Source organism: Gadus chalcogrammus, chromosome 2 (assembly GCF_026213295.1).
Source record: "Gadus chalcogrammus isolate NIFS_2021 chromosome 2, NIFS_Gcha_1.0, whole genome shotgun sequence".
In the NCBI taxonomy this organism is placed as follows: Eukaryota; Metazoa; Chordata; class Actinopteri; order Gadiformes; family Gadidae; genus Gadus; species Gadus chalcogrammus.
The window spans coordinates 12,333,013-12,346,015 of NC_079413.1; the positions used below are offsets into that span (position 1 = coordinate 12,333,013).

At 44.5% G+C, this 13,003-nt stretch overlaps 2 protein-coding genes across 2 annotated transcripts; both read left to right on the forward strand.

The window, feature by feature from the left end:
• Positions 1 to 1,920: 1,920 nt before the first annotated feature.
• Positions 1,921 to 3,033, forward strand: LOC130374542 (zinc finger BED domain-containing protein 4-like). Its single transcript, XM_056581366.1, has one exon. It carries the CDS (start codon positions 1,962 to 1,964, stop codon positions 2,811 to 2,813), a length of 852 nt encoding a protein of 283 aa, XP_056437341.1. The 5' UTR covers positions 1,921 to 1,961; the 3' UTR covers positions 2,814 to 3,033.
• Positions 3,034 to 5,847: 2,814 nt separating this feature from the next.
• Positions 5,848 to 7,162, forward strand: LOC130374561 (zinc finger BED domain-containing protein 4-like). Its single transcript, XM_056581391.1, has one exon. The coding sequence runs from the start codon at positions 6,004 to 6,006 to the stop codon at positions 6,835 to 6,837; it is 834 nt and encodes a 277-aa protein (XP_056437366.1). The 5' UTR covers positions 5,848 to 6,003; the 3' UTR covers positions 6,838 to 7,162.
• Positions 7,163 to 13,003: the final 5,841 nt, after the last annotated feature.

Below are 13,003 nucleotides of genomic sequence, written 5' to 3' on the forward strand. Positions count from 1 at the left end.
ATGCGGAATCAGAATCCGATGCTGAATCTAAAACTCTGCCGGATGTAGATGAAGATGCTCTTCGGGTTGCTGTGGCTGAAGAAGCGAGCACGTATATCTGTGGCTCCATGACAGCTCCAATGCAGGATGCAAAGGAAACAAATGCAGACTCGGATGAACATGATGGAAGTCATGGAAAACGGCAATTGAAAAGCCAAATCAATTATTGCTTCTTTGCAAGTTCATGTGAGAGAAAGAACATTTTGGAAAAATTGCGGAATCTTGGTAATTTCTCACATAATACAGAAAGCCACTGGATCCGGGGCTCTAAAAGTTAAGAGAATCTAAAACAAGCAATGTCTCTGAGGCATATGATTTCTGCACCCACTGCAAAGGGATGTTTTCCCGTAGAGAATTATGGAAACACATGAAGCGATGCCTGCTCAATTCGGCACTGAAAGAGGAAACAAGTGCAGGAAGGAAAAAATGTACAAGTTTGTCTAAATATGGAGCATCTGAAAGTGCATCTCAAGAGCTCTTGGCATTGATCGAAAAAATGCACAAAAATGAAGTGTATGACGCAATCATAAATGACTTCTTTGTTCTTCGGTTTGGGAAAACAATGTACAACAAACATGGACTTCACAAGTCTAAGTCTAACGACTACATCCGCCAGAAACTAAGAGAATTGGGCAGATTGCTTGTTGCTTTGAGAAATACGTCAACTATAGACTCTGTGAAAGAAGCAGTCAAACCATCCAATTTCGTGACTCTTATTAAGGCTGTGAAGAAGGTCGCTGGCTTTGATGAAGTAACTGGAATCTACAAATCACCCAGTTTGGCCCTTAAAATTGGGCACTCCCTCCGGCGGGTTAGTGAACTGATTATGTGTCAGTTTCTTATGGATGAGGATGACGAGGGGGTCGAGTCAATCAGAAGGTTCCACAAATTGTAGACACCCAGTGGTCAGAATTTGTTTCCCACTCAGCCTTGAAAAATTTGAGCGATGCTAATTGCAACAAGAGCACAACCATCCCTCTAGCAGAGGATGTTCAGAGACTTCATCTCCATCTTCAGCAGGAGGCAGATTTGGCTACAGAGAACCTGAACTAGGGCCCGACCGATTAATCGGCCTGCCGATTTAATCGGCCGATTATAGCCTTTTTGAAAATAATCAACATCTGCCAAAAGAAGCCGATACAACCGATTATTTTTATTTTTTTTAAATGTTATTGCGCTTAGTATCCAGCAGAGTGCGCTCCTACTCCAGTCTACTTAAGAAAGGCTCTCAGTCTCACTCACCGCACTCATTTTTGGACACAACATCGGAGCGCATGTAGCTTGAATTTGCTGAGCTCATTGGATAAGAGATTCCCCCACGGTAAGTTTATAACTAGTTTGTGTAATGAACAATTGGTCCTTTTAAACGTGTAGGTCATGCTTAAAAAAAAAGTACACACACACACACACACACACACACACACACACACACACACACACACACACAGTAAAGCTAACCTAGCCTTGCTAACTAGCAACTTTAGCCGGAGTAAAAAAGAGGAGATTGAATTTTACCGTACAACATGAAAGCACGCTCGCTCAGGCAGCTGCACGCTCACCTCACCAATGTACGCAAGACGCGTTGTTTGAGCATGTTGTGCCCGTTTTTCTTTAGGTCCGAGGCCATGTTAAATTGTTATACTGGAGACTCTAACGGTGAGACCATACTGCTCAGTGCGCACGTGTTAGTCACTGCTCACGAGCGCAGCACATTGGGAGTTATTTATTTATTTATTTTACATTTGATTGCGGTAAATTATTATAAATGCATAATTTGTAAATAAGATATATTTATGTATAAGCCTTGCAGATGGAAAATGCTTTATATCCTTGTTTCAAAATGCCCCAAGTAACTTAAGAAATATTTTTTAAAACTATTTCTTAAGCCAATACATATTTATGACTTTTTTCTCCTTTTACAGATGTCAGATAAGACTCATAGCAAGGTTTGGGACTACTTCACCAAGGGGCCTACTGGTGAAGCAGTTTGTAATGCATGTGCAGCTTCTGTGAGCCAGGGATCAAGCCGTCAAAAAACAAGAAACACAACCAACTTATGGCAACACTTGAGACTTAGACATAATGAAGCTTATGTGGAATCACAAAGACAGGCTCTTCATGAAGCACAAAGAAAGGCAGAAGCACTAACTAAGAAAACTATTCAGCCCACACTTGAACAAGTGATTGATAGGAACACAAAGTGGAACCTAAATGACCCGAGAACAAAGGAGCTGGACAAACTAATAGTGGAAATGATTGCCACTGATATATTGCCCTATGCCGTTGTGGAGGGTCAAGGTTTTAAAAGAGTCCTGGCCGTGGCAGAGCACAGGTATCCTCAAAAAAGTGAAAAGTATTTCCGCACTCAGCTGATGGGAGAAGTGTATTCTCAAGTTGCAAATAGAGTAAAGCAACTTCTCTCTGTGGAAAATGCAGGAAGCAGCATTGCTTTTACTACCGACTGTTGGTCGGGATCCACTGAGGCTCTAATGAGCCTAACAGCTCATTTTATTGACAAGAACTGGGAGAGAGTCCAAGTTGTGTTAAATGTAAAGGCCATGTTTGGGTCCCACACAGGCGAGTATATTGCAGAGACTTTCCTGAACTTACTGAAAGAATGGGACATTGACACACAGCGTGTCCACCTGGTGCTGAGGGACAGCGGCGCAAACATGATCAAAGGCATGAGACTTGCAGAGATGCCTGGCCTGAGCTTGTCACGAACGTCTTGGCTCAAAGGCGTTGAACATAGGGAGACAGACACCGTCGGGTAACGTTCAATACAATAACGATATTTATTGACAGGCAGTTTCCATGAATACACACGGGCGCAGAGAATACAATGCGACCGCTGCATCCAGCCGTCAAACCGCGTCTAGAGAGAGCCCGAATTGGGCCACAGGACACTGCCTTTATCCCCGGTAGCCAGAACACGGCTGCGTGCAATTCCCTCGTTACGCCGGGAACACTCAAGCTCCTCCTACAGGCAGAGGGAGGAATAGGCCTAGCGCTCAAGGAACAGAGCGGGGCGTCACATCACTCCCCCCCAAAAGACAGGAGCCCACCTCATTGGCTTCTGGGAAAAACATTACAAAATACCAATCACCACAAGTTATTTTATCAAGTGTATATCCTTGCCCACATAAACCCATAAAAAAAACATTTTTAATAACACACAGGCCTAGAGGAAGACACACACCTGTTGCAAAAATGCACATCAAACCAACAGCCAAACACTCCACAAACACAGTCATACTCACAACCTTATTACCGCCTCCACTCTCCCGCATATCCGGCACCTGGATACACGGGACACCTGAAGCGGAACATGACATGACATGAGACAGACAGACAGACATTCACCCTCACTCCATTACATTTTCCCGGCCACGGTCATACGGTGTATTCATTCTCTTAAGAGCACGACCCGATTTTCGCTCGCCATCTTCCATGCAAGGAACAGCTTGCGACGAAAACCTTGGACATGGTCGGCCAAGCTCTCTGGTGGTTCTGTACCGCCCAACTCACTGCCCAAGACAGACAGAGGTGTCCGCACCCTGTGACCAAAGACGAGGTCACTAGGACCAAATCCCGTACTTTCCTGCACGACTGCCCGTGCCGCCAGCAAGAGCCATGGTAAACCCTCTGCCCAATCTCGCTTCAACTCAATGCCAGACCCTGACTCCGGCAGGGGCCCAACACTCAATGATCAGGTGCTCAAAAGGAGTACCAACAGATTGGGTATGCACCACCACTTGACCGGACGCAGTACCTGCAAGAGGCAACCCGTCTTGGACAAAATAGTCATGCTCCACCACACCCTGATCATCCACAATCATCGCAAAACACCCTTCCAAGGTGGTGTCCTCTTTCTGAGCCTCAATGACCTTATCAACAGACAATGGCGCTGGTAACTCTGGAATGAACACTTTCGCCAACGTCACAGGAACACCAGATGAATCCTCTACCTGCGCACGAGCCACAGCACGAGTCACCGCGCAGGCAGTGAACAACTCCGAGAACTCCTCAGAACACTTGTCAGACTCAACTGACAGTTCCACTCCTGTAGGCGTAATGACCACAGGCGTTGGCGGAGACTGAAAAGGAAAAACTGAACCATGTCCCAAATTGTTGCCCAAAATCAAATCAATGCCATCCACAGGCAGCGAAGGACGAACAGCGATCGTCACTTCTCCGTTTACGAAAACTTGGTCCTCACCAGTCCACTCCAGATCACTAGCTACACTTTCAAAGAGGGAAAAAAAAACATCTGGGTCCCTCTCATTGAACTTAGGGAAAAACTTAACCATACTCGCAAGACTCGATGGCTGCTTGGAATTCCCATATTTTCCCTCCGCCATCAGGTCCAGGCGAAGACGTTCCACCCATAATCTATCATGCTCCAACAAACGTTCCTTCCCCCTTTTCACCGCGTCAAATCTCTTGTGCTCGAGTTGCATTTGCAAAATAACTTTTTGCTCCTCAAAAGTTAGCACACTAGCCATAGCTGATTCAGATTTCTGACTGGTCGATTGCTCCATAACTGTCAACAATCGTAGAACAAAAGAAGGGCAACGCGTCTTTTACCTTTAAACTCTCACAAATGAAATCTACCAAACGGTCCTTCCTGGCAGTTTTTGGCAACGTGATCTCAATTGAATACCGTTCGGCCACCTCTATTAACTGTTTAACCGTTAGTGTTAACAACAAGCTCTCCGATGGAGCTTCCCAAAACGCATCCAATGCGCTCATAACCAATCCTCCATAACCAAACGAATAAATACGATCCAAACAAGGTTCAACGCGGCTAGCACAGTAGGGAAAACCAATTACAGAGCGTCCCCCTAAACATTTACCCCCCGCCTAAACTCACCTATCTTCTGACGGAGTCCAAGAACCGTGGATTAGTGAACAAAAGAAATGCACTCCCACCAATACCGTCAGATGCCAGCCATCCCGACCAAAGTCGATGCAGCCTTACTCTGCAGCGGTGACCGCCGGTCCAGACTCCGTCTCCGGAACCTAACACCCAGCGCGGAGGCGCTCTAAATGGGGACAGCGTGCTCTTGAAACCAGCCACCCCACTATGAAAGCCGCGATTTCACCCCGCAAAACAAAACGTATTAGACAGTTCGAGAACCAAGCATGAAATCGTGCCTAAATTAAAGTTACCGCTCGACAGCGCAGATCTCCCCTAACAACCAGGCGAGTACACAGCAGGCTCAAACCACGCCCACTACTACAGCTTCATTCACAAAATAAACTCGCCAGTTAGCACCAGACCTACTCACCCCACGCCACAACAGGCCGTGGAACTCCAAGTAGCCTAGTCTAATTTACCGCACGTCGCTATCACAGCCAACATGGGCCTTAAACACTGCTTAAAGCAGACAGTTACCGGACCTTCCGATCCCGGACGAGCCACCAAATGTCACGAACGTCTTGGCTCAAAGGCGTTGAACATAGGGAGACAGACACCGTCGGGTAACGTTCAATACAATAACGATATTTATTGACTGGCAGTTTCCATGAATACACACGGGCGCAGAGAATACAATGCGACCGCTGCATCCAGCCGTCAAACCGCGTCTAGAGAGAGCCCGAATTGGGCCACAGGACACTGCCTTTATCCCCGGTAGCCAGAACACGGCTGCGTGCAATTCCCTCGTTACGCCGGGAACACTCAAGCTCCTCCTACAGGCAGAGGGAGGAATAGGCCTAGCGCTCAAGGAACAGAGCGGGGCGTCACAAGCTGCACTGCCCATACTCTTCAGCTGGTAATCAATGATGGCCTCCACTCCCAGAGGATGGTGGGGGACATTTTGGCGAAACTAAAAAGAATAGCCACACACTTCAACCATTCAGTGGTAGCACAACAACGACTCTGTTATTCAGCAAGAGGTTGGTGTTCCTAACCATTCCATTATCCAGGCAGTGCAAACCAGGTGGAACTCCACACTGCATATGATTGCCAGGATGATTGAGCAAAAGAGAGCAATCACAGCCTATTCTAGTGACCACAGCAATTGTGTATGTCCAAGTGCAGAGGAGTGGGATGTGGCAGCAAACCTGGCGGAGACCCTGACACCAATGGAAGATATAACACTTGAAATGAGCAAGGCCGATTCCTCTGCTTCCTGCATTATAGCAGTGCTGAAGTGTCTGCTCGAGTCAGAGGGACCAAACAGCAGAGGAATCAAGACTCTAAGAAAGACCATGCTGGAGAGCCTGGAGAAAAGGTTCTCTAAGGTGAAAGAGGCAAAAGAGGTGGTGCTCGCATGTCTGCTCGATCCACGCTACAAGGAGCGGCCCTTGTCACCAGAGACACTAGGTCAAGCCAAAGCCTGGGTAATGGAAGAAGCACAGAGGAATCCACCAGAAACACAAGGAGACACTGCCTGGGAAGAAGAGGGAGATCCAAAACGACAGAGAGTGGAGGAGGGACGGGCCCACAGTGTTCTAGACAGTCTGTATGACAGCATGCTCTCTTCAACCACTCAGGACGAGGAACCAGAGGAGATCATTGAAGAGCTGGAACGGTATATGAGGGAGCCTGTCATAGACCGGAAAAAGGGGAACCCACTGGAGTGGTGGAAGAGCAACGGTTTCCGCTTCAAGGGACTGTCAGGCCTGGCCAGGAGATACCTTTGCTGTCCACCTTCCTCTGTGCCTAGTGAGAGGGTGTTCAGTACCATTGGCAACATTTATGAGGAGAAGCGCAGCTCCCTCAAGGGAGAGAATGCTGAAAAGCTGTGCTTCCTGCACTACAACGTGCCTCTGCTGAAGTGGCAATATTAAGGATTCTATGACCTGCCCCACACAATTGTTACCTCGTTAATATAGTTATTTTATACTATTATTGATTTGTTTTCAAAGATGTTGTGTATAGTTACAAAAAAGTTCTTCTTGCTGCACTTTATGTCAAAAGATTGTTGTGCAAAATGTTAATATGCTGCTTGCCCAACACGTTACCTCGTTCCGATAGTTATTTTATATTATTATTGATTTGTTTTCAAAGATGTTGTGTATAGTTACAAAAAAGTTCTTCTTGCTGCACTTTATGTCAAAAGATTGTTGCGCAAAATGTAAATATGCTGCTTGCCCAACACGTTACCTCGTTCCTATACAGTTATTTTATATTATTATTGATTTGTTTTCAAAGATGTTGTGTATAGTTACAAAAAAGTTCTTCCTGCACTTTATGTCAAAAGATTGTTGGGCAAAATGTTGTTATGCTGCTTGCCCCACACAACATGTTGCCTCGTTCCCATACAGTTATTTTATATTATTATTGATTTGTTTTCAAAGATGTTGCGTATAGTTACAAAATAGTTCTTCTTCCTGTACTGTCCTGTACTACTTTGTTAGAACTATGTTAACAATAAAAATAAGTTCCTGCAATCATATTTTTAAGATCTTTTTATTTTATTTTCAATAAGATAAGGCTGTATTTGCACTCATTTTTTACTGTAAATGTATTCTAAAACACTCAAAGGTTCTGCATTCAATTCACATATTCGTCAAAAGTGTTTAAAGTATATTTAAGGTATCAAAAAATACGTTTTATATGCTTTTTTTTTTTTTTTTTATAATCGGCCGATTAAATCGTTATCGTAATTTTTCTCTGAAAATAATCGGCATCGGCACTCAAAAATCAATATCGGTCGGGCCCTAACCTGAACAGTACATCATCCACAGGTACTTATGCAGCCCTGGCTAAAATAACACTATGCAAAGTCATTCTATTCAACAGGAGGAGGTCTGGTGAAGTCTCAAAGATGACTTTAAAACATTTTCTGAATCGGGATAACTCAAAAATGAATGATGACATAACCACAGGACAGAACGAAATCAAGAAGAGACTTCAGCAGCTCAATAGAGTCGAATTGAAGGGGAAAAGGGGACGCAAAGTCGCGGTCCTCCTCACACCCGACATGACTGCTTCATTAACTCTCCTTGTCAGCAAAAGGAAAGAGTGTGGAGTCGATGATGGCAATGGACACCTCTTTGCAATTCCCCACTGTCAAGGTTTCTTCAGAGGACAAGACTGCCTCCGTAAAAATGCTCGTGCTTGTGGAGCAGTTAACCCGTGCAGTTTGACCTCAACTAATCTGCGCAAGCATATTGCCACAATTAGTCAAGTCATGAATCTAAAAGACAATGAACTGGACCAGCTTGCAAACTTCTTAGGCCATGACATACGGGTGCATCGGGAATACTACCGCTTGCCCCAGTCGACGATTCAGCTTTCAAAAATATCTAAGCTGCTGATTGCCATGCAGGGCGGGAGTGTGAAAGACATCCAAGGGAAGTCACTCGACCAGATAGGCGGTATGTATTAGTCCTTATTTACTTTTGGTGGTGGGGGGTACGGGATTACGTGCACAGATGTAAATTGGACAATAGTCAGACTGCTCCCACCAGATTTCACTTAACATGTTTAATGATATATTATTTAGTGTGAGACAGAATGTCCAAAGTCCTCATACCCAGTCTGTTGAAGATGTCTCAAACTTCTGCTGAGACACGTGTAAATGTATGTGAAACCTTGACCTGTTGGCGGCATCAGAATTTGACCCTAAAGCGTGTGTATGTAAAATTACTAGAGCTGTCAGTTAAACGCGTTCTTAACGGCGTTAACGCAAACCAATTTTAACGGCGTTAAAAAATGTATCGTGCGATTAACGCAATTATTTTATTTAAAAAAAAAATATATTTTTTTTTTTCTTTCTTTGGCTCAAAACAAAGAAGCAGTAGCCTGACTGCTATGTTCACATGACATTTGTCCAAAGCAGTCGTTTAATTGCACTATAGGCTCTTTTTTTGTATCGTCCTGTTTTGATCAGTATATGCCAATATGCCAAATCATTTGCACAAGGCAAGCCGATGCACTTCACCATGTTGATAAGAGAATTAAAATGAGAAGAATTATGGGACAAAAAAATCAAGGGATATTAAGCATAGAAAAATAATTTGCGATTAATCGCGAGTTAACTATGACATTAATGCGATTAATCACGATTAAATACTTAAATCGCTTGACAGCTCTAAAAAAAACATAACAGCCATTCTCTGCAAAAATGGTAAACGGGTAAAAAATAATTAATTCGATAATTGGAATTCTTGCAGGCTACTTTCGGCGCAACTTCATGGAATGGAAGTGCTCCGGTGCTCGCGAAAAGTTTAAGTCTTTCAACCCCGGCCCAAGGCTCGATATGCACATCAGCCTCGTCACCTTTTGCTCAGCTAGGCGGTTTCTGATAGATGTTTTAATCCTGTTTTGGAGAGAAAAGCGTCGTTCCGCAGGAACACTGGACACGGGGATTGTACTTGCGGTTTGGCCAGCATTTGCCCAGTCGGGAAAGATTTGTGCGTTCACACCAAACGTGACGGGGCGACAAGATCCCATACAAAGTGAACGTAGAGACGCGTATCGGGCGAATTTTTCGCGAGAGAAAACCGGCCGCACTTTCGCCGTGCACAGGCGAGCGCGTTCAAGAGGATTTGTGCCGCGACAAATCCGCTCGAGTTGAAATATTTCAACTGACGCAAATTTCGTGCGATGACAGCCAATCAGCGTTCAATAGCGTGGGCACTGAGTGACATGTGTATGCATGTGCGGGTGCACTGCGCGCGTTCATGAATGCACGTTCGTGTTTGCCTCCCTGGTGAGCTCGGCCAGGAACCGCTACTGGTTTTCATATGCTACTGATTAATTCATACATAAATGCGAACTTCTTTCTTTTTTTTTTTCTCGGACATGTGGGCCGTTTACATTTTATTATACCGGCCATGCGTGCGTGCAATCGGCCAATGTCCGGCTATAGCCGGCTAACGTGAACGCTGGTCTACAGGCTAGTAAGGGTGTTCGATCCAAGGCAGGCTCCAGCTATGGAAAAGCTGATTGAAGCCTACAACACACTAAAACCAATGGCAAATCCATCAACAGAGCTCAGTGAGCAGTGGATTGCCTTCCAGCACTGTGTGTCCAGGGAGCCCTTGCCAGCTGATATGGAGCTAGCTGCTTACTGGAGGGGCCTCAGGTCAAGATTCCCAAGAGTTGCAGAAGTGGCAGTGCCCTTCTACTTCCCAGTCAGCTCAGTTGACTGTGAGAGGAGTTTCAGCAAGTACAAGACTCTGCTCACAGACACGAAAGAGGCCCTCACTGAGCTCAACACAAAGAGGCTCACAATCATCTACTTCAATGGAGATGTCTGTGACAGATGGAAGACATAGGAGTTAAGCTCAAAAGGACAGTACTGTTAGAAAATCAATGTTGTTGATTTTCCTAGTTCAGGTTTTATTGCAGGTTAAGGTTGAATTTAATTCTGCATTGTTTGTCCCCTGGTTTGATGTATTCTTCAAACAGTGCTTTGACTAAATGATTTATTCAGTTATGATTTGTTAAAATGAAGCACAGCTTATATTTATTGTTACAAAAACCTCAAGTCCTCAGTTATGCATTTTTTACACTTTAAGGACAATGTGAAAAGTTGATAAGCACTTTATTATTTATGTCATGTTGTTTTTATTTGAAGCACTAAAAACTTTGCAATGTTGTGATGTTTTAATAAATTTATTCGTTCGCACTTATTTGACACTCGTTCTGATGATTTAAATAGCTTAAAGTGTAAAAACGGAATTCATGAAAATTACAACACAATTTGGTTGAACATAGACCGAATATCGGTCTGGCAACTAACACTAACCGATGGGGGCAATCAAACTGAAAGTGAAATTTAAGGGAGGTTCCCCCCATAGATTAGCTTTAGATGCCAGTCCGTTATTCAGTCAATGTTGTGCCAAATTTTCTCGTTCTTTTTCCAAATGGCATAACTCGGTAACTTCAATCAACAGAGCTATGGGTTGAAAAAACGTCCGGAGTTCTCCTTCGAAGGAGAATAGCTGTGTTCGAAATCGTTCCCTATCACGGATATAGTGCACTATATAGGGTGCTCGCCATTTTGAAGTGGTGTTCGAATTCTCTTAATTTCATGCACTATATAGTTCACTTAAAATACCCAAAATTTGAGTGTACAAACGATGTACCCTACATGTTACTCCCGTATACCACAATGCAATGCGGTCGTGTTTTTCTGAAGGAGAAGAAGAAGCTGAATGACCGCGAAAACGAATGCATTTAATGATGGAGTCTCCGGCTTTCGTTTAACAATTGTCAACAATTTATTTACAGCTGTGTTGTAATATTTTCTCTCTTTAACCTTTTAGTTGAATGCAGACAGGACAGCCGGATGGCCCAGGCTAGACACTTGACAACTCTGCAGCAGCTATATCGCAAGACCAAACAGAACAGAGACGATGTGGCACAACCTCTCGACCTGGAGTTCGAGGGCAGAAGGGCCTTCATTTGACCGCATACAATAAGGGAACAAGACAGACCGGCAAAAATATGGAGGCATATCCAAGAGATATTGACCATGTAAGTATGATCACAATTCACACTTCGGTTCAGTTCAACAGTGAACGTGTTCTTTAGAACAGTGGTTCTCAATCTGTGGTACGCGTACCACTGGTGGTACGCGAGCGCCATCTAGTGGTACGTGGAGTATGCGCGAAAAAATGTAAGCAATCGGTAATCGTTACATAAACGTGAATGTCCAGCCACACAAACACTAAACACATAAGTCACACGGTTTCTAAATGGAATTAAAATTAAACTAGGCTTTATTTCTCCTTATTTCTTTCTGTGTGTATGTTGCCGTTGTTTTTCGTGTGCGTGCGCACCGAAAAGAGACGTTACTACGAGCCTCTTCTTTGAAGCATGTTAAACCGGCATAGTTATAACTGCTTTAATGATGAGTGGGGGAAGCAAAAATACTGCAAACTCGTTGCAATCTTGGCTCCAAGGAAATATAAGGAGTAGAAGTGTGTTACAAAATGAAGTTGCCAACAGTCAAGGTGATCCTAGCGCTAGTGCTAATAGTGCTTGCAGTGATTTGCGCAGTGAGGTTTCAGCACCGGATAGCAAACGACGCAAAACTGTAAGGAAATACCACTCGAATTACATTAATCTTGGATTTACTTGGACTGGGGCTGAGGATGAACCAAGACCACAGTGCGTTGTGTGCGGAGATGTTCTCAGCAATGAATGCATGAAGCCATCACATCTCACTCGGCATCTTTCCACCAAGCATCAATCACTGAAAGAAAAGCCAGTTGACTTTTTCATCAGAAAACGCGATGAGCTAAAGCAGTCAAAATCAACAATTAGGCACAGCATTACACCCGTTGCCAAAGCTCAGGAAGCTTCCTATCGTGGCAGCCTTCTTATAGCAAAAGCTGGTAAGCCGCACACGATTGCTGAAGAGCTATGTTTACCATTCGCAAAAGAGATGACGAGCATTATGTGTGGGGATAACGTTGCGAAACAGTTAAGCTTGGTGCCGCTCTCTAATGACACAGTGTCACGGAGGATACAAGCGATGTCAGAAAATGTTAAACAAACACTGGTGGAACGCATTAAAGACAGTCCCTACTTTTCTATTCAACTTGACGAGACCACCGATGTTGCAGATTTGGCCAATTTGCTTGTGTTCGTCAGATACGAATATGAAAAAGCAACTCATGAGGATTTTCTGTTCTGTCAGTCTCTTCAGACGAGAACTACAGCTGAGCACATCTTTCAGCTCGTGAATGCCTTTTTCCAAGAGACTGGGCTTGATTGGAAAAAGTGCGTCAGAGTCTGCACAGACGGTGCAAGGGCCATGACAGGTCGCCACAGCGGAGTGGTGGCCCGAATCCGGGAGGTGGCACCTGATGTGCAATGGACTCACTGCAGCATTCACCGCGAAGCTCTTGCAGTGAAGAGAATGCCCGCAGAACTAAAGGCTGTTTTAGACACAGCTGTCAAAGCAGTAAATTTCATTAAATCCAGACCGATGCATGCTCGCCTTTTCCATGTCCTCTGCGATGAGATGGGCAGCGAGCATGTCCAACTTCTGTT

Coding starts and splice junctions, on each gene's coding strand:
- LOC130374561 (XM_056581391.1), top strand. CDS start 6,004: ATGATTGCCAGGATGATTGAGCAAAAGAGAGCAATCACAGCCTATTCT.
- LOC130374542 (XM_056581366.1), top strand. CDS start 1,962: ATGTCAGATAAGACTCATAGCAAGGTTTGGGACTACTTCACCAAGGGG.